We start from the raw sequence: 27,017 nt of genomic DNA on the forward strand, positions 1-27,017 counted from the left end.
TATTCTCCGATGGGATCGGTATGTGTATTTCTGCAGTGCTCGTGCTTCGAATTCGAATCTCCTTTAAATACATCTCCTCGTTAATTGTGAACACCAGTAGGATATCGGGAAAAATAAATCGCTACTTCGAAATGTGTTTTTTTTTACACAAAGAAATTACGCATAATCGAGGAATGCATGGGAAAAGCGTAAAGGTAAGTCTATCTTTGTCGACCCTTCGATCTTTATATTATTCGGTAATTAAAGCCTAGTACTCTCGATACGTTGATTATGAAGCAATCTTATTCTTCTGTATCTTTCTGTGTTGTTTGAACGTTTCGACATTTCTTTACGAGAATTGTTATTTCTGGAAAATTCAACCAACGTAAGATTCAATCAGGAAAAAATATAGTCGACATGTTTGATTTAGTGCTTCAATAAAGGAAAAGTAACACTTTATAAAGTATCGCGAAAAATTTGTTTTTAACTTCTGTTCCGTGTTCAAAATAATAAACTTTTTAGCGATCGATTGTAAATCTACGAAGTTTCGTGAAAAATCAAGACTATATTCGATTTGATAAAAATATTTATATATATAAATAAATAGAAAGATAGTTTCAATGAAAAATTATAAAGTTGATGACGTATTGAGTTTTAAAAAACGGGAAACACGAGCTGTTATGTTCTTCCGCTGTGATCTACAATTACGAAATTATTAACTGAAATAGTTTCCTCAATTTGATCGAAACGTCATAATAATTTCGTCATGAACGATAACTCTTTTGACCTGCGCTAAAAACGAAACTGCATCTTCTTATTAAACGCGAAATAATATGCAAACGGTATATCAAAACAGAAAGCGGCGCGACAGAAGCTGATTTCGAATAACGAGGACAAAGCTTTCTCTGTTCTCTATCGTTCTACTAGGAAGTCGTTGGAACAGATTTATCTCCGTCGTTTCTCGAAAGTAATAATAAGTCGCTGGGATACTTATTACCGACTGGACAAAAGCTTTCTTCCCGCCTCGCCTACGCACGGGGGATTTCACCGGTTAAAAGGAAAGAAGGTGAAGAAGAAAGATGATGAGGCGAAGAAGAGGGAGGAGAGCAGGTCTACGCGTTCACTTTCTCGTTTGATGGGGCGAACTGTGTCGCCTGAAAACCGGGTCGTCGGAAATATCGCAGAGAAAGTGAGAGTACGATCGACGAACCTCCCGTGATCGTGATGCAGCTGTTACTTAAACGATCCTGTGGATCGCGATCTACCGCGACTTTTCACTCGGGGAATATCGGCCAGAGGGCAGCACCTGTTGAACCAATTTTATCGGAACAAGAATCGAACTGCGATCTTCTCTTTTCTCAACGAACAATTTAAATCTTCATGAGTAGATTATCGAACGTTGTATATAAGAAAGATAAATTATTCTCTTAACTGTTTTATTAGAATTTTTTTACGAATTAATACTATAGGTTTGGTAAATAAAATAGTATTTGATAATGGAAGATAGAGATTCAAATTCAGTAATTTAGCTGAATAAGGCATCGTCTGATCAATAAAATATATAAATAATAATAATAATAAAATATAAGTGGTCAATATCCTGTAAAATGACATAGCTGCAGTAACTGCTGATTCGCGCATACCAAATGTACTTGAACAAACGAATACATAGGCTAAAATGTAAGATCAGAGTGGCTGCGTAGCATGTTTGAATTGTCGCTAATTGTCATCCGCTACAAATCTCGTTTCCCGATTGTAGAAATGTTTGAAACAGTCAACATGAGTCTGGTTAAGCTTTCTTTCTCTCCGTTATTAATAGTAATATTCATCTCTAAAGAGAAATATTAGTTAATATCATGCTTTGAGACATTCATTACTTAATAGTAGTAATAATACTTCGCAATAATGCTAGCTTCAGAAATCGGAAAAAATGTAAGCAAAGAACTGGGAGGAAAGTGTGAAGAAGTAAATGCTGCACAACGCTACGTAAATTGCAGTTACGGAACCTAGTTTCAAAGTTTAAACTGCGTGGAATGAATTTATAGGAAGTAGTTAAGGATAATGGGTCGACCAATACGTTCGAAAGAGAAATAATCAAATAAAATTAGAGTAGCAACTTCTAAACGAGATCTACAGACTCGAAGTATCAGCAACGAAATCTTACGACAGGAAACTTTTTCATATGATTATCCAACTCTGTTCAAACACTGATATCAACAATTTCCAATCCTCACGCACATCATTTTTTGACAATTATCTAATTATTACTACGCGCGTCTATACATTTGTGAGAAATTTTAATGTACAAAAATGTAAAGAATCTTTGCCATAAACATAGCATAAACAATACATGGATTTCACGTCGAACTTAAAAAAATATTCCTATCATCGCGTTTCTCTATTTTCCAATTTATAAACTTGATCAATACTACTCTTCTCAGTGACTCATATATTAATCCGAAATCTAGTTCACACGAGCATAATTTCAAAAACAAACACAGTTCGCTGTTTCGAAACATCGACGAATCAGAAAGTTCTACATTCGCCAGAGTACACATACACACGTATGTATATCATCGGCGAAAGCGAACAACCGAGCAATCAGCGAGGAATTTCAATAACGTATCATTCCATGAGCTTTCACACGGACGAATACGAAGCAGTCGGGTACATGTCGCCTTCGACTTTCGATTTAACCGGTCGCGTCCCCGCGTGGTCCATTTTGCCTGTAGAAAGACGACCAACTTCCTCCGCTTGTACCGCGTAACTCATGACCTATTCACCCACTTTGAGTTTAGCTTATTCCCCATTGTCCACGGACAGACAATGAATCCGTAGGAATGCTTCTCGTACGTCTCCCTCGACATTCTACTTTCGTCGAACAGAAACAAGGTCGGCTGTTTTCCCGCCTTTGGCGAGCATCAAATCCCATTCGCGTGCAACGAACGCTCGCGTGTTTAACTAGCTGCGATGCTGCTCCACATTAGAAAGTGAATTGAACTTGCTCTGGCAGAATGACAAATGTGCTCATACACGTTTTACCACGGGTTCTGTTTGAGGATTTATAGGTGTTTAACAGTTAACAAGTAATGTTAATGTTAACATTGTACAGAGCAAAAAGGTCGAAGAATGAAATCTCACGGTATCTTTTAATCCATTAACCCTTGAACATATTAATCTCTTTATTTACGAATCCCCGATCTTTTAGCGTTACGTTTCATTTCCATTATAAATAGATCGTATTTGCGTTTACAATGATTTGAATTGACCTGAATGAAATTGATTTATCTCCGTTGAGTATTAATTCTATGATTATAGAAGTTCGTGATTAAAAGATCTCCTTTTCGCTTCTATCAAATAAATATTTTTTCTATTTATAAAACGTACTGACAGCATTTATCTAGGGCGCCTCGTTATCTACTTCGACGCAAAGATAAAGAAACATTGATTTTCAAATCTTAACAGATTATTAGTTCTATTCATAGGAACCGTATATGTATATAATTGTGTTCTGTATAGGTAAACCTTGAAAATGAAGATATTGGAGAGAGGCAATAATCTCGATACTAAATTTTGATTGAAAGGCGTTACTCAGTAAGGCGAAAGTTTGTTCGATAAACGGTAGATAGAATCGCATAGGACGAGTAACAAGTCTCCTGCTATAAATACGTTTCGTGTGAGACGTAGAAGCCGGCTGACCTTTAACCTCGAAAGGCAGACGGCCTGAAAGCTGAGTTCTATAGAACCCGTGCGAGCAGACAGTTCGGTAGCATATATTTTGGGGTCATGACCCACTTAATCGTCCAAAGTATGTTGCCACGTCCCTATTCGATCCCTTTTCGAAGGCCACGAACCGCCAGAATAATGTACACATACGATACCGATCCGAATAACACATGATACGCGTGCCACATTCGTCGCTTCCTGCCACCATTGACTTAGCATAATGTCGCTCTACCTTTGTGTTTCCATTTGGAATTTAATCGCACAACACGATAGCGGCTCGGCGAATAACAGACAAAGCTGAGTGAACCTACTTTGAGAGGATTTGGATATTAGAAAGTTAAGAAGGAAGTAGTTGCTTGATGGAACAAATTCGAATTCAAAGAGAAATTTTGAAACTTCTCTTTAATCTTTAATCTTTTAATGTGAAGTTTGTTGAAATTGACTTGAATTTTTAAATATTATTTCATCTTTTTATATATAAATTATTCCAGACTTTGTATTTCAATTATATAATTATCATTTGATCATTTCTAATTCTATTATTCTTTATATTATTATTCCTTAGGAGTGTTATAATTCTGTAATTTTTCTGTAACGAAATTTCCTCTGTATCTGCCTATTGTTGCAATTTCGCCCGTAACTGAAATATTTAAAATTAGTAAAATTCGTAAAAAAAATAGTTTCTAATAATTTCTCACTATACTAAGATCTTTTGCTTTCTTTCTCGCTCAACGATATTCATCGATAATCTCTCACCTACATTATATTAAGATCCCTTAGATTATTTTCTACGCTATCATTTATTTACGAACCCAGTAATATTTAGTATTCAATTTGGTCAATTTTTTCCAGTCCTTTGACAAATAAAATTCATAAAAATAAAAGAAAGTAAAAGGAGAAATACGTAGGTTCTTCCCATGGATGATCACTCCCTTTCTCATATGCTGAATTCTAGAGCCACGCGCAACAATTTCTCGGCCTGTGACCGTAACGATGGTAGGGAATGTTAAAACTTTATCTAAAAGCGGGAACATCTGTCGCGATGACGCCAGGACGCCAGGATGCCAGGTCGTCAGAGCGGAATTTTACGATCGAGCCTTCACACCATCGGTAAAACCGTCAGTTTTGAAAAAGAAAAGAAGTGAGATCGTGTCGACACACGACAGAGAGGTGCACGTTCTTGTAAAACGATCAAGAGGAACGCAGAGGTGTCTTCCGGTTTTACGAGGCCACCTTCGAGCGTGGCCCTCGCGTGCCTCCTCGTGCCTCATCGAGCTCGTCATTTACAGGTTTATGTATTTACAAGTATCGACGCAGACCTGTATTGCCTGTCATAATTGCGACTGTCCGTCAAGTATATTTGACTTTATGACTGTTCCTAGAGTTAACAACCTCGAACGGTTCGAAAAATATGTCAACAGACGTTTAGACAATTCTACCATTCTATTCCTAGCGTCATTGAGAATCTTTATGGCTAGTTAAGTAAATTACTTGAAAGCAGATGTTGAATAATAGGACCAAGATTATTTTAATCTCCCAATGCCAATATTAGTTGCTTGACAAACGATCGTAATTTGCATTAAAATTCTTAATTTGAAGTTGGGTAACAAGTGAAATTTCGCTCCGTTCGTTTAAAGTTTTATTTTTGTTGAAGAATATTACAAAAATGTTACTTGATGAAATGTTAAGCGTTTATTAAAAAATATTCCAAAATTTATTCACACCTTTTTAATATTAACTTTACCTTCGATGTTAGAACTTCTTCTCCCCAAAATTTTTCGGACAAAGAACAGTAAGTACATCCTATACGTGTATTACAAACTCTTTATCTCAACGATAGAATAAGATTAACAAGGCTCCGAACAAACCGCTTTATCCATTAAAAAGAAATCACAAGAGAATAGGTTAAACTGTGACATGAAAGAAACTTGTAGAATCCAATAACATAAATTACAAGCACCGTTAATATTCGTCCAATAAAATACGGTTGAAAAAACTCGTAAAGGCAACTTAAAAGCGTCCTTGAATGGAAGATGACGATGTCAAAGCTCAAACAACGAGAGGACAAAGGAAGTTTCTTTATCGTGGCTCTTCGTGTCCCTTACTATTTAGCAGTTCACGCAACCTCTTCAAACATCCCGTATACATACAAAAGGAATATTCTTCACGACATCGTACACTAATCGTTTTCAATGTCATCCATCGGAGAGGAAGGGAAATTTCGATCGTCGAAAGGCTGGCATCCTTCCGTCCAACGAATTCACGAGGTCGTCGAGCGAGGACGAAGGGACAACGGGGCTTCGCTTTGTTTCCTGACCGACCCAGAAACCCGATTCTTCCTTCCTCTCAGTTCCCTTTTTTTCTCTTTCTCTCTCTCTCTCTCCTCTCTCCTCTCTCCTCTCTCCTCTCTCCTCTCTCCTCTCTCCTCTCAACCGATCTACTATCGTAGGTGCGCGCACGAGTCGTTTCGCGGAGGCCTCGTTAGTGAAAGTTACCCGCGTTAGTGGGGGAGAAAGTGAAAGCCGTTTCCGGGATAAGTAGTCGCGGTCGCCGTTGAAATTATATCAACGAGGCGGACTGATATTAATGGCTACCCGATTACACGCGATTCGCCGTCATCTGTATCGCGTATTTACGACGAACTGATAATAACGCGGCCATTAATGTACCATACCATCGCACCGTATCGCTATTTAACGATGTTGTTACGACCTAATAAAGTAAAATGATATTACATAGCGCGGTGTACATTTATATAGAGTAATTCACGGAAATGCTGGAATATTTATAGAAACCTTTTACGAATACGTTATGTGTGTTGTACGAAACATTTTAAGCACGAAGGGAATTTTCTTGTTTTTTCTTTTCTATTGGTTAAAAGAAAGATCAAGCTGCAAATGTACGTAGAAATTACAAGACATTTATTGCAGACATATATTTAATAAAAGAATAGAATACGTATAGAACGAATAAGTGTTAAATATGGCTCCACTGAATACTGAGATTTATTATGTATTTAAGTAATCTATTATCGAAATACTTTTGTCATCTATGCGAAATATATTCTTGCACTGAATAGCTTGTAATTTCTGTATGTATATTTTCAGACTTGTTTGAAACTTTTTCGACATAGTCACAACAGTCGAGTATCATTATAATGCTAATGAAACTTCAAGATGTTTTATGTAACACATAGAACATATGCATCATACATGTATAGAAGTTTTTTATCGAACGTGTTTAAATCTTTCATGAGCCAGAATAGTGATATTTAGAACTATTTTTTAAAGTGCTGACTATTGCTATAATAATATCTCTCTGAATATGGATAGAAATATTATTATTAATATTGCTATTTCTGTGATCGACACGTGGAATCACAATTACTGATTATCAATTTAATGAACGACATACCTAATTAACCGAAGATAAATTATCGCTTGAAGTGATTCGTCCGCGCGAAAACTACGGTTACAATCATTAATACCTGTCTGCCCTTTCGACGTCTAATACCTTTTTCTCTCGTGTGATTACGTAAATTCATTTCAACGATGCAACAGTCATTAAACAAGTTTACAGCCTGCACTGTCACACTTTCCATCGTAATTGCTTCATCGAGTATCAGAAAGATTTATTGTCCCGCGATGCGGATATATTGTTTTCGAAATAGAACAAATCATGATAATCGAATCTCATTACAATGCTAATGAAATTTCAAAATGTTTCGTATAACATAATACATTTATAAAAGATATTTAAAAGTGGACGAATACTAGCGTGAGTCTGTGTATATATTATATCATTATCATGTTAGTATTATATTAATCAATTAAGATCGTAGCGTAAGAATGGCATTAGGCGCGTTAATCAAAATTTTCTAAATATCACAATCGTTGAACTTTATCGTAACTCTTTCATGGTGCGCTATATCTTTTAAATTACTTCGGATAGTACAGAGAAACACGCAGAGGAAACACGAGCTGACATTAATCAACATTTTTTAAATATCAACGCCACCGGATGTTCGCACAAATATCCCACGATAAATTTTCGAGATTACCTCGATTACATGGAAAGAAAAAGTACGACGAAAGTAGGAAGAAGCATTAACTTTATCCTGTTAATAACGTTAGAATTATGTAATTAATAGATAAATAAGTTATAGAGTTAGAATGTTATTCTGTTTTCTTGGATAATCAATTCATACTCGCTAAATTTCCTAAATAACTTGGAAAAATAAAATAATCAGATAATCTAAATACTTGAAAGAATTCGAGGCTCGAATTTGAGCCGATGTTCCAGAAGAGAAATTGTCTCAATGTTTTTAATAAATCATTTCATGGCCGAATGTTATTAGATTACAACGCACGAAATGAAATTACAGGATTCTCTTATCTACCTAATATCTAGCGAAACATTAAGATATAATCCCTATTAAATGTAACACACCAAAAAAAAGAATTAAAAGAAACTCAAATAGTAACAACTGCGTAAACCAGGGCCGTGAAAGCTTAAATTGTCGAATGCAAACAGACCAAAAAGGGAAGTAACGCGATGGAAGAGTGGCCGGTTGCGAAATCTGGCAAACGAAACACGGCGTGTAAAAGTAAGAAGGAAAAAGGCGTTCCGTTTTTTCCTTTCTGTATCGATTCCCCCCTTTCACGAAGCGCGAACGCACGAAGAGAGCGCGGCGTGGTCCTCGATCTCGAAAAGGGAAAAGGAACTCGGAAAGTGGAACACGGCCAATGGCCCGATGACCTCCTGACACACATTTTACCGCTCAACGAAAGTGAAAAGAATCGACCGTTTTACGATCCGTTGGTCGGATTTATGACTGTGGGTACCTGACGAACTGTATTTCTTCCAATTACGTCGACGCCTTCCTCCGGCCAGCATAAAACGGCCAATTTTTCTGCCCGCGGCAAACACACCTTCGAAATACGATTATTGCATGAACAAATCATAGACCCTTCGAATTTCGTTTCACTTTTTCGCTGGTGACGATTAATATATTTTCACGTTGGCGTTTATGATGCCCTCGTGGGTGATATACGTTATTGGATATGCATAGTGATTCATAAATCTGTTTAAACGAGGCTAATGTGTTCATTCAGACAGACGTGGTACAGCTGTCGGGAAAATTTGTATATATGGTAATTATATGACTGGAGTAAGTGACATGTGAGTAACATTATGTGTACGAATATGTTCGGGTAGATGAAAATGAATTATATTTATATTCGTAGATGTTTAAATTGTATTTAAGCTGTGTTGTAGGTTGTTCACTCCTCGATACCGTTGAGTTATAAATTTGAGTTATAGATGTCCGACGATGTATATTAGGTCTAGGCTAGATTACTTAATTTTTGGACATTTAATTGTATTCTTCATCGATACTTGATAAAGTTCATGTTTTCCTAAGTAACTGTTATAATCGTGGTAAATGACATATTGAGACTTTTGATCATTTAGAGATATTTTGATCCTATCGTAGAAAGTTGATAATGATAAAACTAAATGTAGAGACAATTATCTTGAAAAGGTATATAGATACCTATCGAAATATCTGTTACGCTCTATACGCTCTATAAATGTAATAAGATGCTTGCGGTAGTATAAAAATATCACAGAATCCCTCTTCGAATTTACACGCAATGACTTCCAAGAATGATTCGAGTTACATAATCTAAAGAATTCAGTGATAAGTGTTTATACGACAGATCTTATAAGAATACTTTTTTTCTTTTTACTTGGAAGAATTTTACAATCAATTCTCATTGAGAATTATAAGTAAATTATTCTGGCGTGGTACTATAACGTGAATAATAAGTGTTTATCGTATGTTTGATTCTAGCTGAATCTAATGTATTTTATAAGAATACGAAGGAACTTTGACTTGTACAATACTTTAAATTACCGTAGTACCAAGGAAGAAACATCCTTAGGGGCTAACAATGTAAGAAAGAGTTCTGGCATTCGTAAATGCACGCCGATACAGTTATGTCGATAGTACAAAATAAATGATAGAACAAAAGAAGAAAGCAAGAGAACGGTTCTGAGGATTTTGGATCGGAAAGTTTCATAAGAACATGAGTCGGAATGTAAATTGTTCACAGCGTGCATCGATCCGAGATTTGGGCATGAAACCGCAAAGGTTCATCGAGCGTTCCATGCGGTGAAAACTCGATTTCAAGGAGTTGCCCTTGGTACCTTATGACTTTCGTAAACATCTGTAGAAAGTCTCGCTTTCTCTAAGATAAAGATGATCCTTGACGAATCAACGAGATTGCCTTGGTTAACCTTCGCCTCGACCAAGGATGCACAAATAGTAAAGCAGTCGTTATAAAGCTGGTTGAAGGTAAACGAAAAGAGCGAAATAAGAAAATCTCCTTATGTCGATCTTTAGATGCAATTACTTGGTTTTTCGAAGTTCCTTACAAAAACGAAAAAGCAATTCGTACTTCTAATCGACCTCTTTTCCAAGTGGTACATTTTGTCTTAGCTAAAATACGATTTAATCCTGATACAGACAATTGGATATTTGGATACTCATTTCTACATTTCTTTTACCCATTTCTACATTTTTTTTCTATTTCTTATTGAAAATATCATAAAAGTGCTTTGCATTTTTATCGTTTGAGTATTTCAAAATTTATGTAAAATATTTAGACGCTACTACTGTGACCACGTGTATATATATATATATATTACTTCTATACTTTTAGTTATCAAAAATTAAAGTTACTGAATTTTCCTCTAAACGTACCCCAAACCACCATTGTCGCCATCATCGTATTACAACTTCAAACTGACTTATGTACTTGTTGAATAAGGGTTGAATGCTTTATATGGCGATCGAGCGAAATCGTAGAACAAACTGGAAGAACAATTTTAGATTTGATGACAGTCCTTGGTCAACAAAGAACAGCCACGGTATTGGGCTTAGATTACCCTAGCCCTGCTTATCGTCCCGATATCCTTGGCTCCGTTTTTAGCCTGAAATCGCGGGCATAGGTGCACTTTGGCCTCTGTTTTACACACACGTGCTCACATGTTAAAGCCAGTATATCAACCACTTGAGTAAACGAGCACGTAACTTCGATGCTCTAACAATAACCGCAGTGGCGCGCACACGGAAATCGAACCTGCTTTGGTAACTGGAATGGCACAACACGCTTCTTCGCCCACTCTACGCATCACGATCCTATTTTAAACAGCGCGAGAATGATGAATTTGCCATAAGCAAAATTATACCAACAACAAGTCGTATTATTTTCATTACATTTTTAATGGATATTCTTTGTAAATTATATTCCTTTAATTTTGATACTTTGATGAATTCCCTGTCCACCGCTTTCTATAAAAACTTTGAGTATACCGAATGGAACAAGAAGTGGTCAGGTTTCAAAGCAACGATCGAATTTCTTGGAATCACTCTTAATAATAGACATCTTGAATAGCCTTATATACTTTTGATGTATTTAGACCGAATGGCGACTGTTCATTCAGAATGCCGACTATTTCCGAGGCAGAAGCTTGTATATGTCCTGACACAACACGGACATGAAATTTGCTCGTGACGTGGTGGTAGTCACGGTTATTAATAACAACTAAATAACAGGTTGACCTTCGTCGATACGTCTCGATGTATTTTAACATCAGAACGGGAAACGCGTTCGTGAAACAGGCGCCATCGTGAACTCCAGGATTCGCGTACCATTGAACGTGGTCCAAAATCCTTCGTTACCAGCGAACGATCGCGTGTATCTCATCAGTCACTTTGTCATTGTCATCGTTGCGAAGTGACGGCAGTAAAGCGATCGTGCGACACAAGCCTGAGGCCATCGAGTATTTTACGAGGCATTGTTCGACAGAAAGATCGCGCCAGTCGTATGGCAATGCGCATTAGAGCTCCCAGACGGTTTAAGAGCACTTTAGGGCCATGGTTTTTATTCACAGGTAAATTCGAAGGCCTCCAATGCTTTTTACGACGATCCTGTGTCCGTAAATCTCATATACGATTTCAAAGGGCAGAATAAAAGAATTGCCGTTCTGAAAGATGTTGGAGAATATATCTGAAATGATATTAGACGGTAGGAATGACGACGATATGATCTCAAAGAGATATAGGGCTATTTTTGTATTTGCTTGTAAGTTCGAATGTTTCGAAAATGTGGTAATCTAAGCTCTCCTGGATAATAGGATACACCAAATAATTATACAAGTTACAGATTGTAATTTGTCTCTTTAATAATAAAGTCTTGTCTCAATTAATAATAAAATTGATTTTATTAACGTTAGTTCTAGTAATACAACTAATATTACGTGCTGAGTGGTATCTCTGGTATCTGTTACGAGTTATATCGCTGATCATTAATATCGAAATTAGTAACTAATTAAAAGTTTATAATTATAGTTACGTGTACGAATGTCAAATTGTCAACAAAATGTATTAGTATTTATAACTTGTAATAATTCACTAAATACTAATTCAATTGTTTGTAAGAGCACCCAATTACCTTTTTTTCAAATGATCTAGAAAGTCTAAGGAAAGAATCGAACGATCCCGAAACTTTGTAATACATTCGATGTAACAAAGAGACGGCTCAAGGTTTCCCTTTGGCGTGTCTAAAGAAAAAATGTATATTTTTGCGACGATGTGTTTCTTTACGAAAACAGACGAAAAGAATACGGAGCAACAGAGGTCGCAAATCATGCCAACTTACTCTTCGACCCCTGAAAATCCATTACGATATTTCAGGGCCGAATATTTAAGGGTATTCAAAGCGTAAGGCGTAACGGTCCACAAGGAGACGTAAATTTCAAACAGTCGAAAGAACAGGACACGATGTTTCCTCAGTTTCAGGTATAGTCGATTATGAGAGAAAAGTTGAGGTTGTAAATATTTGACAAAAGGCCCCCTGGTGCTTTACGTTGCTTTGAAAAGTTGTAAACTTCAACAAGGTGTTAATAACCAAACGAAATTACAAATTATCTCCTAATAATAGCCTGTTTAACGGGCCTAACTAAATCGTAGTAGATTTTACAAACGTATCATGTTACTTAAATTTGCAATCTCAACGAAGTCACATCTATTAAAGAGACATAAGTACATACGTTCAACGAAGACTCGGTCACCATATTATAGTTACAAATGAAGAAACGAATTCTATTTTTATAAGACTTCGACTACTAATGTACTCCTCGACGATCTATTTTCTGTATTCTGTTTCGCAATTTGCCTCTTTATAGGCATCATACGATGTATAAAGTGATAAAATTTTATAAGCGCCGGTTCTGTCACGTGCTTCTCAATTTAAACAATCCTGAAAATCTAGTATCTTCGAAATTCAAAAACAAATGATTTCCTTGCCATCACGAGCTAATACAAATAGACGATATACAATGGTTCATGATCGTAGATTTAGATACTTATCATAGAAAATTTTGATGAATGTATTATGTACATTGCATGTAACTTTCTCATATTCAAACTACCTGATATATTCAGAGAACATTTCTATAGGTGTTCAAATACTTTTGCAACGCACTGTATAGCTTCTCTACGTATTGCCCGGTTGTCTGCTTTATCTTTTACCATGTAGGTAGTTCCCAACGAAGGTCGAGTGCCGTCCACCATTCAACAACCGATCTTTCCGTCTTCTTCTACTTTCCGGATTCCGTCTCTCTATCCTGTCTCTCCCTCCTCTCTATTTGCAGTTCGCGGAGCATGCTTGGAACAACAATCGAATGCGGAAAAATTCTTGACAAGGACGCGGATGTCAAGGACACTTAACACACACATCGCTATCGCACCTGACTTACACTTTACAATGGGCCATTACCGCAGGCTGATCATTAAAGATAGGCTTTTCAGTTGACGCCGGTCTACCTCTTACCAACGAGATCATTCTGAATGTACGATTGAACTTTTCACATTCTTACGATCGTCGTCTAAAACGGTTGACCGCTATTATTCGTTATCTTTCCTTTGTTACCCGATCACACAAGCTAAGATTGTACGCTCAAAGTACATTTTATGTTAATGTCGAAAACGGAATTTCCAGCGGTAACCAGAATAAAACCCACGAAAAGAGGAAAAACCAATGGGTTTAATGAGATTGCTGCGTTACTAGAATATTACTCCATTATCCTCGATACCCTGATTCTTCCTAATCACGCTGTTATTTAATGTTGAGATACGTCAGATTCGTAATCGATACATTTATAATTGGTAATAATCATAAGCATGAAATCTCCAGTTGCGCTCCAGTCCGTTTAGGAGGCAGGATTTAGTTTCTAAATGAGCCCAACGATTTGTAAAATTAATTGTACATATGATCTTTTGATTAATTCATACATAGTAAAATACAATACATAATGAATATACACGCATACTACTACATACTACGCATATTAATGAAATGTTAGGTCAAACACTAATGTTTATGATGATTGCGAAGAGCAATTATTATACTTACCTGAATTTTGCAGGAAGCTCCACTTTTTCCGTCGTCGTGATCGTGATTTTCCATCGTGAATCCTCGCTTCCACGGTCCTGGCCTTGACGTGTCTCGATACGACGTACATGAGTTTACACTGACGTACACTATGTGCACACAGCTGCATACAGGTCACGAGGACGTGACGTCTAGTTGAAGCACGTACGCGCGTCAACAAAAATTAATCATAACGCAATGTAGAAACTGCTCCAAATTTCGGCTACCTCGATGAATCACCTGTAATTAAACATAGCTAAGTATATCAGAGAAAATCATACACTTTAAACATTTTATAACGAAAACATATAAATATTGATAAAATGTATAAATTAAGGAGAAACTGACGGCTAAAAGAAATATTTATCGTGATTTTATATGATCGTACATTAATAAATTTTAATTATTTGTTTAGAAATGATATATTAGAATCGAATACGTGATTCATATTCATAGATACCGTTGTTTGAACTAATAATGATAGTCTTGTTACGAGATTAGAAAAATCTTTATTATCTCGTATGTATCTTAGAAACAAAATAGTCTAGAGATAAAGAACTTTTCCAGAAGATTTTGTTGTAAATTTCGTTGAAAGTTTGTGCCATAATATGAATAAGTACGTGTATACAAGAAGAAGGTAATAAAGAGTGAAACTACAGCCGATGTCATTTGAGAGATTGTATCGCGGCGTTCAATCGTTCAGATTGCTCGAGAATTTTGTAGGCAAAGAAAGAAGTTTTAGCTTGCAATCTCGGAAATTACTTCGACTTTTGAAACATCGTTTTATCACTCTCCATTGATGCATATTCTCGAGGCTATCACAATCTATTAATTCTTATTAGTATTACAACATATGTATTAATTGATATTATATCATTCTAATTGATGTATGTAATTGATAGTGTAATAGAATTTAATCTCCTCTTTATTGTGAAACAAAAGTGGACAAACTTTTATTACAGAATTTAACTTCTTTGGATTTCTGAAATCTCTGTTGATAGAAGTTATATTTTGTAACACAGAGAACCAAATTTTCTTGTAGTATCTAATTTCATAAGACTTTTGAGACAATGTTAAAGCGTAATTCTTCAGTATTATGACAATTACAATCAACGACATAGTCGCAAACAGCTATCATCAATCGTTCTACGTATTCCAATTGAGTGACAGAATAATCTATTCTTACGAAATGAAATTATAAATTCCATGTAAACCCTGTTAATGACAAACCGGTTCGATATCGTCCCATGGCATCGCAAATGTACTCCCCGGCAACATAACGAAAATGTGCGTGTGATTCACGCGAATCATGAGTTCATATGCGACAAGATGCATTAAATGGTAGAGCGTATGAGAAGAAACGTACACGTGCGAATACTCCACGTGTATGCAAGTATAAACACACAGACCCAGTCTTGGGATTTCGGGTCGATAGCCGTGACGTCAGTGAATCAAACGAAAGAGAGTAGGAGAGAGGAAAACGGCGCACGTTGATAGAGAGATAAGAGAGTGGAGAAAAATAGAAAAGTTGTTTATAGAAAACCAGAGAGAAGGAGAGAGAGAGAGAAAGAGAGATATAGCGAAAAAGAACAGGACAGGGTAGTTAAAGAGGAAAGAAAGAGAGAGAGAGAGAGAGAGAGAAACGAAGAGGCGAATGAAGTTCAAGGTTGACGCGCTTGAATGCACGTCCCACGCGGAAAATAGGAAAAGAGAGCGAATGTATTTCCCAACTCCGAAGAGAAACGTGAATCGGATGGTAGACAAGCGGTACGATTGTCGGCAGGGAAATCTGCGAACAAACTTTGCTTCCTGTGAAACCAACTATGATTGATCAACCACTGTGGCTATTTTAATGGAAAGCCACTCGCGAAGCTTCCATTCACTTGCGGAATCGTAATCCGTTGAAAATGAAACGTGTCGGTTTTGTTAGATAGAAAACTCCTTGAAATCACTTTGGTAAAAATCGAGAAAAAACGGGTCGATAGGCAAATTTATGAAAGAAATGAAATTTCATTGATTCCCATTAGCAATAAGGGAGCCATTATTAATGATATAAAATTGTATTATTATAATAGGATTATGAAGTTATGAATGTTACAACGTTTCCTATGTAGCTACGGGAAATAACGAAAATTTTGTAATTTTAATTCGACGTTCAGATGATTCCATAGAATCGTTAATTGTTATTACGTGTCGATGGTGACATCAGCAACAATGTCGCACTATATGAACATCTATAACGAAGCACGTGTTAGATGATAAAATTCGAGGAAGTTATAAACAAGAATATTTTCTCATTTGGTTCGCTTCTTTCCAGAAAATCGCGTGTTTGGTGGGTGTTTCATAATGAGACGTCCTACTGACATTATTACGAGGCGATAATCCTCGTGACAAAGCGCAATAACAACGTGGATAACTTGCGGCGCATTGCATCCTTTTGTATACATCACAGATGGATACGTGCAAAATATAAAAATTTTATATTATGGCATATAATCATAAAAAAGATAGAAATTGGTAAAACGGTCCAAATGTTAACTACAAAAATCAGAAGATTGAATGTCACAAGAAAATGGGATTTACACAATAAAAGATTCTATTTGTCTATAAGTAAAATTTAACTCGAATCTATACAGTTAATGAATATACGTTCAATGCTTCTCATCGATCGTGATGATTAATAATAACAACGTATCACAATAGATGATTTTATTAATTTAGCGAGCTAAAAGACTGAAATTGTATCCATAATATACAGGGACTCTACTTGTTCAAGGTAATCGACATGAAACAGTCTACAGCTACTACGTATTATTGTTCTTTCACAGGTATGATGCAACTGCATGAATCGCAATCAACCGCGAGAGCGCGTTTAAAAAGCGGTGCCAGAATTTTAATCGGCTCGTAATTTCGCTGTTAATTTCGTAATCGGGAAGATATCTGAAATGCGCGCGATAAATTGACACAGGCGCGCAAGAACGTCGGATTACATGTGAAAAACAACGCGAGCGAAAAACAAACAGGCCTTCAAAAAAAAAATGGACAAAATGAAGAAAAAAGAAGAGAGGAGCTATCTTTTAATAAAATATCTGAAAATAAGAAGAAACAACGTCGAAGTTAAGAAGGTCGGGTCACAACGTACGAACGTTTCATCGGATTACGAAAACAGTCCAGTTTACCCCACGCGATTAAAGGTTTTCGCAGAACTAATAGCATCAACGGCGACGCGATACGCGATATCTTTCAAACATTCCGGAAGAACGAGGAAGCCGCAGGCCCGCTCAGGAGTGTAATCCTGAAAGGGGAATTGGACTAGATCCTTGTTCCATTGGCCTAGCAAACTCCAACTGGATCTCGAGTTTGTTGTCTCGACTCTCCACTGTACTCAGACCGTAATCGTATTTGGGTTAGCATGCCCGGACGTGACCTGGACGTGGTAACCTTGAACTTGCCGCCCCCGGACGAGCCAACATCAACTCCCAAACCCTGTTCCATCACGAGAAAAGGATGGGTACCGGTAATACATTCCAAGAAGAGAAGAAAATAACCAGAAATCTAAGGACATGAAAGAGAATTTACTTTTAGTTCGCTCCACTAGGCCTTCTCTCGTCTTACTTCTTATAGCTCGTAAAACTGAATCTTCAAAAGAGAACTTCCTGGTACGATAAAATATTCGTTTGCTTTAATATTTTGTATCCTGCAATATATATATGAATTTCATCTTTAACTCTAAACACAGAGAAAATATTGATAGATTTCTGATTTTACTAACATGTGGAGGAATATTTATCATTTAATAAGAACACGTTTGAAGCTACTCAAAGTTAAATTAAAAATTGATCATGATCTAATTGGCTGGTAATAGAGTAGAAATATCACCTACTGAAATTGTGTCAAGAATGTAAACTTCTTTTAGTACTGAAGAAGTTTATGTAGCATTTCTTGTTCTGAAGTTAGATGCAGAATTTATTTCACTAATTAGAGTTGTTGATACGCAACTTGTACTCTTGAACATAGAAATTCGCTTATCCTTGTTAATGTATAAGACAAATTAATTGTCTATTGAGGATAATGGGTCAAATAAAGCCACCTTTTATTAGGGAATCTTTCATCCTTAAACAGTAATCCGTCCTCGACTCAACTTTCAACGAGCACAACATGTAAGATCCCATTAATAACGCTAATCAACACTAATCGAGTTGGAACCTAGTGATTTGGTACAAAGAACTACTTAAGCGGCTAAAATGATCCGATATAAGAGCGTTACATTCTAAATTATTCGTTCTGGTTAAACATTTACAAAACTATTTTTCATATTCAACCAAATTTAGATAATTTACATAACCTATAAGCGAATATTGTATTCGTTCAATCATAATTGAATTCTTTACCTTTAACGTACGTAAAGTTCTTCTTTTGAATGTTTTAATTCAAGGTAAAATCATTTGTATGCATAAAAATAACGCACATCTCTACGTTGTATATTTTCATAGCGTATTAGGTGGATCTTCCTGAGATCAACTTTTTCCTTGGGGCGAATAAGACAGTCATGGACGACCTCGGGCAAGTGTTGGCTCCCAGCTACGTATAACGGGTTGCCCGTGACCGGGGAGAACCTTGGCCATGGATGTACGCCGGGTGTAGTGACGCAGGCGTCGCGACGCGCGCGTTTATTTCTTTCATGATTGCTTTTTTCTACAATTTAAAAAAAATAGGAAACATAGACTATTCAAACTGCTAAATTTTGCAAAGCAACGCATTTCTTTATAAATATTTTGATCTTCTGATTTTTATAATTTCAATTTGGGAATTTTATTCTATTGAAATATCCTGCTAATAATGTATTTGAAAAAATATATATTAAATATACTTCTTTCGAAAAATATATTCCAATATATTTTCTACAAGATAAAAGAACTAGATCAATACTCCGTTTCTTATCGATAAGAGATTTACGCAAGTTCACATTTGAGCACCATATACATTGCAGAATGTATTCTATAACGTAGATATAAGTAGGTTACATCAGAAAACAGATGGTAGCATGCTCAAGACTAATATTACCCAGAGGTGGAAGTAGTTCCCACTTCACGAGAAAACTCGTAAAAGCTTGATATGTACTTTGTCACCCTACATTATAGGTAGAGACCTACCACAAACATTTAGATCCCTTCCTTATGTTCTTTTCTGTGACAAAAAGTTGATACAATATTTAGCTTTTCATATTCTGGGATCACCACAAGGAGTACTATTTAATTAAATATAAAAAAAGATGAATACAATAAAACATTAATTTATTCATTATTCATTTATTTCTGTGTCCTAATGAGTTGTGACATTTTTTGCGTTAATCAGTAATCAATAACTCTTAGCGATTCTAATTAGAACTTTAATCTCATGTCACAATGTAAAAAATGTTCTAGGCATAATAGGCGTTAATAGTACAGCTTACCCTGGAAAAATCATCGGCGGCTTTGCATCAGTCTCAACCGGCTACATACGACTAGCGATGGGATCGAAATTCTCGTGATCTTGTACCAAATTCAAGTTCTGCAAAGTTAATTAGAGCAAATTTCAAAATAACTTTACTCAACGTGAGCAAACTTAACATTAATTTTTTATATATTTGTTTTATTACGAATTCGATTTGTCGTTAGAAATATATACATCTTATTACGCTATCATACTATACATAAATGCATTAGTAATAATCAATCGATATCTGAATATTTTAATTAACAAATTCATTCATAACCTATATAACAACTTAATAGCGTCATTCGTAAAAAATCCCAAAATCATAAAATATACATACATGTACAATACAGATTCATAATTTGTCCAATCATCGAATTCAAACCAATATTCTAAAAGTATTTAATGACATATATATTAATTATATAGTCTAAAAATTGCATTTCGGTTCGTGTCCATCGCTACTTATAACGGTTTGCCCGTGACCAGCAAAGACCTTGGCAATGACTTGCGCGACACGCTGCGACGCACGACAAGCCGGCTGGCGGCGCGCATGCGTTGATTGCGCGCGCATCTCGCTCGATGCATATCCCGGAGGTCGCATATCCCGTGCACACCGACGATAGCAACCTTGACCTTATACCTCGGCCCGCTGGCCAACGAGGTCCATCCACTCTTGATCGGTTGAAGGTCACCAACACCGTGGCTAGGAAGCCGGGACGAGAAGAGGCAGGCAAGCTGATGGTAACGGCGGCGGAGAGTAAGAGAGGACCTAGCAAAATCCAGCCGCTCGATCTCCCTCGAGGACGCGTTAACGATTCTCAATTATGTACCGCGCGTCAGCTCTTGTCTCACTGCATCTACCCTTACCATCGTAACTTTTCTCTTTTTTCCCCTATATCTCGGTCTCACTATGTACGTCTGTCCAATTCGTTCCGGTTCATATACTTATGCTCGCAATTTTTACTTTTACTATCAATCACCCCATTTCCATTTTCGTTCAGCGTTTTACTCATTCGATTTTTGGTTTTGTGGTCTAAGGTTACATGTGGAAATAACAAGAAAAGTTGCAACAGGAATTCCAATATATCATTTACCTTTTCAAAGGGACGAATATGTAGACGATATTACTACTATATGGGAAGTTTCAGATTCCTGTCACTTGAAACCACAATCAAGTGATCTGATTGTATTTTATTGTAACAGATTTGTACTATAAATAGCTAAAACATCTGTAGGTTGATTTTTAATATTTCTTTATACATAGTTAGATAATCTTTGCATTTAAATATTAGGCAATTTTAGGTTTTAAGGCTTGAGACGATGTATATGGTAGTAAAAAGTAAAAACTTTTATATTAACCAAAATAATCATAACGATCTATCAGCTTTAATGTGAGCATAATCTGCAGAATATTTACTTTATTTTCAAAATTAGAACAGGTAAACAAATAAAACTTAATCATTAATCAAACTAAGTGCCAAAATAAATAAGAATAGAGCAATAAACTGAATGAGATTCCTATCTGATACATTTAATGAATTCACTTCTTTTGTGAATTGACAATATAGAAGAGAAAATAAAGTGTTCGATTACAAAGTCTTAAGGCTTATATCTAGTGTTACACACAGTGAAAATGAAATGCTTGTCTCGCAAATGATCCTCATACAGATTAAAGACGGTGGAAAGTCGAGGTCGCCCTTGACGTAAGCGCCAACCGCGTAAAGATACACAGACACACCGATTATCTTTCATAAAAGAGCCTAAGCCAGGAAACTTGACCTGATCGAGTAACATACGTCAATTGGTCATTGTTTATATTACTGAAAAAAGAGTAAATACCAGTACCAAAAACAAGATTTTATCGACACTTAATATTTCTAAAAATCGAACACGTTCCTTGTCATAATTATCATAATAAGCGATGAAACATTATTCAACAAATATGTTTCTCATTCGTTACACTATAGCCTATTTTTCAATTGTAGGTATTTCTGGTACAATTTCTAGTCATAATTTTAACTCGAATTTTCGAAATTTACTAAGTTCAACTTATACATTCAATGTTATCAAATGATTCAATTTAAAAAGTCGATAACCTAACCATAATTAGAATATTGTTTCATAATATATGTACGTGAACAATTCTTCTTATACATAAATGAATTTTTACTTAACCTCTATTAACATGGAGATGCAACGAAGAGTTACAAGAATTTAGCAATTGGAATAAGACTTTTGACAATATACATTTGATAATATACGAAGTGAAACGTATATACATTCCATGATAAAGACATACTTACTGATGACTTAAAAATCGAAAGTTAGAAACAGTTCTTCTTCTAAAAGTCATCAACGTTGGCGCCAGTACATCTTTAAGATTTACGAGCATCGTTACAGTGCCTACAAGTGTTTGGCGCCGAATGCAAGCTTGGCTCGCGCTAGGCAAATTAGAACAAGTGGATATTACCACGCCCGAGATATATCGGTGCATCCTTGAAAATTAAACTGATTACTATTTTCTAAAATTGTCTTCGAGGAAGTAACGAATATAAGCAGAAATCAACAAATGCAAAAGCAGCTATCACAATTGTAATTCATATTAAACGTACCTCTGCTCTAATATCGTAGATCATAAACGTGTTTTAATAAAATCCCAACGTCACAATTTCTTCGAAAAAGAAAATACGTTCCCATGATAAACGTTTTAATATAAATGATTAACCTTTATAAGTACATAATATTTAATAGTTTTTCTATCTCTTAAAATATTCATAGAAATGGAAATCGGATTTTGTTAGCAATAATATTTTGGAATGCTTTAAAGATTATATTTTTCAATAGGTATAATAAAATCATATATGAAAAACCTTTTACAGAAACCTGGAAATATGGAATTAGAATCTATTTACTTCCAATGTATTCGCTATGTACCAAAGATACTGCATTTCATCGTATTATGAAATTTATGTGTTACTAAGCTCGGCCTTGACATCGACCGCTGCAACGGGTCGCCTCTGCGTAGTTATATCATCGTTAATATTTCCTCAATTTCGTGGCAATTAAGACAAATTCTTAAATAATAAAACACTTTCTAACAATACCAACAACACAGAAAATAGAGAAAAAATAGAGAACAATTGTAGTAGTAAATCATACTGCATGTGTGTACATGTATGTATATTTCTAGAAACTAACACCAATGATGAAGCCGGAAGGCGATGATGCGATTTTTGGCGGTGAGCCAAAAAAAGTCTCATCGACGCCACTTTCATTGCAACAACGTCGACGTAAAACGATCTTTCTAAATGCCATCGGCCTTGTCCTTGACATCGACCGCAGCGTCCCGACGCTACGCAGCCACGATTGCATCAGAATGTTCGATGCACGGAATACACCCAGGAAGGGTGCCGTTAGCAGTGGAAGTACAGAGAAGGGGAAATGTAATACCATGTTGATCATAGCGGGAGTCTTTACGCAGCTGGACAGGTGAGTAATGGAATTTATCTATATCATTTAGCCTCGTGCTGCATCACTTTATAAATCATATTAGGCATCATTTTTCTTTCATCTCAGAATAAACGTCTGCATTTATATTATCTTCTTTTTCTTTTATTCTTTTAAAAAGAATTCTTGATGTATTTCCTAAATATTGATAAATTTATTTATAAAATTTTTTCATAATTTACGAATCTTAGTTATTTACTTAACTTTGCAGATGTGTCAATAAATGTAAATATACAATATATGTACAAAAATGGTTGTGTAAACTATATACACAATTTATATTTATGTACAAAATGCACTATTTACACTGTTACAAAAATATTTCAAAGTAATATCTATTTTTCGGTGTTTTGTCATACTGTTATAAAAAGTTTAGGAATACAAGAAAATTAGAGATTACAAATTTATATAATCATTTTGTATCCTACATAAAATAAATTATTTTGTCTTTCTTTTCTTCTGAGCTTTAGACTTCCTTTGAAATGATTTTCGAAATGGCTTTCCACGTCCCTTAGTTTTTTCTTTTGCTTTCGCCGCACGTAAATCTTTCTTCATTCTCGGATCAACCAATTTATAACGTCCTTTAACACCAGGTGGTCTTGCCGCCTTCTTCTGTGCCATATGTTTTTTCATCACTACGTAAGTAACATTCTTCCTCGGCTCTTTATGGGCATTCTTGTATAATCTACAAAAGGAATTGTAACCATATACGATACAGAAATACAAATTGAATTGGTATTATCATCAAAAACTTGTACTTACGCTTGAACTTGTTTCGCTTTCTCTCTATCGCTAATATCAGTGTTATCCATTATTGTTTCCGCTTTTTTCTTTGCTTGTTTTAATTTACGTAACGCTCTTCGCTTCTTCCTTGACTTTGCGTCTATTACCTTTTTGATTGGTCTAACATTTAAGTCCTCAACACGTTTTTTATATTCATCAACAAGTTCCTTAGGTACCGGCATCACATTCTTCATGTGTTTTTCTTCATCTTGTACAAACCAATCTGGTAATTTTTCATCATTAAATGCATATCTATTCCAAGCTGAATCGACTAAATCCCTCCGAGTTTTTTTACTTTGAACTAATAGTGATCCTAATGCTAAATCTTCTTCTGATAAACGTTTCCTTTTTTTTGATTTTGCACCTATATATTATATATATAATTACATTATGTTCTATATTTACTACATAAAGCTATTCTATATTCATGTAATATACTTACTAGCCGCCTGAGGATTATCTTTGCCGCTAATTTTATCTTTTTTAGATTTTGTAGTTGAAACCATTTTGTCAACATCATAATCAGAGTCTGTATCATCACTATTATAGTCATCATTGTCCTCGTCATCTCCTTGTTTCTTTTTTTGTATATTCTTAGATCTTTTTACTTTATTTTCTTTATCGCTATCTATGGAACCGTCTTGTCCTATTATACGACCCCCTTTCTTTTTATATTCCTCGACCATTTTATCCAATTCAAAATCTTCATCCTTTTCAACTTCTAAGTTTTTAAATATATCCTTCTCAAACCATAATTCTGCTTTGTGAATTCTTTTAGTTTTCTTATCCCTATGATCTAAATCAGTTAATAAAGGATTCTCTGCATCTTCATCAATATTTTTTCTCTTTTTTGAAACCTTCTTTGTATCGTCGTCGTCAGATTCATTTAAACCTAAAATTCATTTGTGTAAAAATATTACGAGCTTTTACAAATATAAAAAGAAATTATATAAACAATAAATACCTAAGCCTGACTTATTGCTGTCTGAATCATCATTTGAAGCATCACTTGAATCCTCTAGTTCACTATCTTCTGTTTTATAGTATAAATCTGAGCTGTCTAAATGTCCCTCATCCTTATTATACCTAACTCTTTTTGGTTTTCTTTGTTCTGCATCTGAATCTACATCACTTTCTGCTACTCGATCAGGATGCTGATCCATTATATTTTCTAACTGTTGATGTGTCCTAATGTCTTTTAAACTAAACATATTATCTCCTTCTAATACAGGACCTTCATTTCCTTTATGAATCATTTTTAGTTTCAATCGTTCATTTAATTTTTGCCTTTCTTTGTTAGCTTTCTTCTTTTTCCGTTTAAGCCCTCTAGCTTCTTCTTTTCTAAGCTCTTCTATTTGTTTTCTAATTTCTTCATCTTCCAAATCTTCGAGCTCTTCTTGACTCATAGGTGGTGCTTTCGTTGCTTCATCAGGCAAATTTTGTTCATTTTCATCTGGTTCTTTCTCTTTTAAAGATTCCTTTACTGCCTTCCACCAATTAATTAAATTTCGTAAATCCTTTTTTCCTAATACTTTAATATCCTTACAACATTCTTTAATTTCCTTGGTTGTCTTCTCGTGACTTGCTATTGTTTCATCATCAAAAACAATTTCAGAAGCATTCTGCAATGCATCCACAGCATTTTCATGTGCTATAAAATCTTTAACAGATAGCTTATGATATAAAGTATAATCATTTTCTGGGTAACCCTCCACTTTATCTTTCTTTTTTGCTGGATTACATATGTTTAATTTATTTTTGGGTTCAATTTCTAATTCTGAGAAAACATATTTTGGATCTAAAAATTTAGGATCTAACTTATCTGGTGCAATATAATACTGACAAACAACAAAAATTTCAGCAGATTCTGCACGTGATGCTTTTGGTTTAGTTGCATGCACCTTAAATAAAACATAGAAATTCAATGTTAATATAATGAAAATTATATTTCTATGATAAAAATATTATACATACCTTCCTGAATAATTGCTTTAACACCCAAATTAGTGCATTATAATCTTTTGAACGAAAAACTTTAGTTACAAACCAACCACCAGGTCGTAAGAAGTATGTTGCCATTTTAAGAGCAGCTAGAGTTAAGACGATTTGTTGATATGCATCATGGAGCCAGTTTTTACCAACATTTGGTGCTCCATCATGAAGGACAACATCAGCTTTCCAAGTTTTCAATTCACGTGATATTGATACACGGCATTTGTCTGTTGTTATATCTCCAACTAAACTAATACATCCTGGAATGGGCTTTATGGGAAACAAGTCTACACCTATTACTACAGAAGACACTGGCATATTTTCTCGAGCGATTTGCATCCACCCTCCAGGAGCTGCACACAAATCTATGCATACTCTGGATTTTTGTAAAAACTCGAATTTTCGGTTCATCTGAATTAATTTAAAAGCAGCACGTGATCTATAACCTATAAAACATAACCTATTAAAAGAGCTACTTATAAATAATATATAAAGAAATAAAACTTTAAAAGTAAATCACATTCAATATTAAATATTTCACATCAAATCATTTATTGAATAAAGAAAGAGCTTAATTTTTTAAACCTTTATTTCATTTATAAAACAATATTATTTTTAAATTTTTACCAGTTTCTTTTGCTAATTGGTAAAATTTATCCTTCCTTTGCTTTCCAATTTTTCTTCTTTTACCACCCATTTTGAATTGTAATAAACTGTACTTTTTATAGGAAAATTACTTTAATTCAAAGCTCGTAACTTATTTACGTACGAACGAACTGAAATGGAAACGTAGCGCAACGCGTCGTTCTACAGTACTACATGCCACCACACGCGAAAAATTTAGGAGTAGGGATACAAAAAAAGAAATAAATCTCTATAGTCTGTTCAACGAGATGAGGCAATTGTCATGTAAAATTCGTAAAGTAGCGAAGTTAAAATATTGTTCAAATCACGGCCAAGACAAATCCAAGTCTCGTGGTCAGATTTTTGCAGCTCTTTTATATTGGCCATGTGCAAACGTCAAATCAAAGCCTAATGGTTTACTGTCAGGTA

At 35.3% G+C, this 27,017-nt stretch overlaps 3 protein-coding genes and 1 long non-coding RNA gene across 5 annotated transcripts in view; 2 read left to right on the forward strand and 2 right to left on the reverse strand.

Annotated features, from left to right (window-relative positions):
- The window catches only part of LOC139994055 (uncharacterized), a 56,633-nt gene extending 35,389 nt beyond the window's left edge, over positions 1–21,244 (reverse strand). Inside the window, exons 1-4 of the long non-coding RNA XR_011801544.1 lie at positions 20,020–21,244; positions 19,657–19,754; positions 18,596–18,899; positions 14,183–14,444 (exon numbers count right to left, since the gene is read on the reverse strand). This is a non-coding gene — a long non-coding RNA (uncharacterized lncRNA). The remainder of the gene's footprint in view (positions 1–14,182; positions 14,445–18,595; positions 18,900–19,656; positions 19,755–20,019) is intronic.
- Positions 1–26,746, forward strand: LOC141445879 (uncharacterized). The gene is made up of 3 exons (XM_074112033.1): positions 1–194; positions 22,873–23,171; positions 23,401–26,746. The coding sequence occupies exons 1-3, from the start codon at positions 21–23 to the stop codon at positions 23,519–23,521; spliced, it is 594 nt and encodes a 197-aa protein (XP_073968134.1). The 5' UTR covers positions 1–20; the 3' UTR covers positions 23,522–26,746.
- Rpl32 (ribosomal protein L32) overlaps positions 1–27,017 on the forward strand; it is a 253,542-nt gene that overhangs the window by 196,314 nt on the left and 30,211 nt on the right. The gene's annotated exons all lie outside the window — the stretch shown is intronic.
- Positions 23,429–26,792, reverse strand: LOC139994048 (pre-rRNA 2'-O-ribose RNA methyltransferase FTSJ3). Its single transcript, XM_072016326.1, has 6 exons — positions 26,592–26,792; positions 25,947–26,410; positions 24,937–25,873; positions 24,415–24,864; positions 23,952–24,336; positions 23,429–23,874 (listed from the first exon to the last, which is right to left on the reverse strand). The coding sequence occupies exons 1-6, from the start codon at positions 26,659–26,661 to the stop codon at positions 23,628–23,630; spliced, it is 2,553 nt and encodes an 850-aa protein (XP_071872427.1). The 5' UTR covers positions 26,662–26,792; the 3' UTR covers positions 23,429–23,627.

This window comes from Bombus fervidus, chromosome 14 (genome assembly GCF_041682495.2).
Source record: "Bombus fervidus isolate BK054 chromosome 14, iyBomFerv1, whole genome shotgun sequence".
Taxonomy (NCBI): domain Eukaryota; kingdom Metazoa; phylum Arthropoda; class Insecta; order Hymenoptera; family Apidae; genus Bombus; species Bombus fervidus.

What these genes read in the sequence shown, in the direction of transcription:
- LOC139994048 (XM_072016326.1), bottom strand. Translation starts at nt 26,661, where the DNA reads ATGGGTGGTAAAAGAAGAAAAATTGGAAAGCAAAGGAAGGATAAATTT. An exon ending in AGATAATCCTCAGGCGGCTA is followed by an intron (nt 24,337 to 24,414) that starts GTAAGTATATTA and finishes TATAATATATAG; the next exon opens with GTGCAAAATCAAAAAAAAGG. An exon ending in AAAGCGAAACAAGTTCAAGC is followed by an intron (nt 23,875 to 23,951) that starts GTAAGTACAAGT and finishes TTCCTTTTGTAG; the next exon opens with ATTATACAAGAATGCCCATA.
- LOC141445879 (XM_074112033.1), top strand. Translation starts at nt 21, where the DNA reads ATGTGTATTTCTGCAGTGCTCGTGCTTCGAATTCGAATCTCCTTTAAA. An exon ending in TGCATGGGAAAAGCGTAAAG is followed by an intron (nt 195 to 22,872) that starts GTAAGTCTATCT and finishes GTATATTTCTAG; the next exon opens with AAACTAACACCAATGATGAA. An exon ending in GTCTTTACGCAGCTGGACAG is followed by an intron (nt 23,172 to 23,400) that starts GTGAGTAATGGA and finishes TTAACTTTGCAG; the next exon opens with ATGTGTCAATAAATGTAAAT.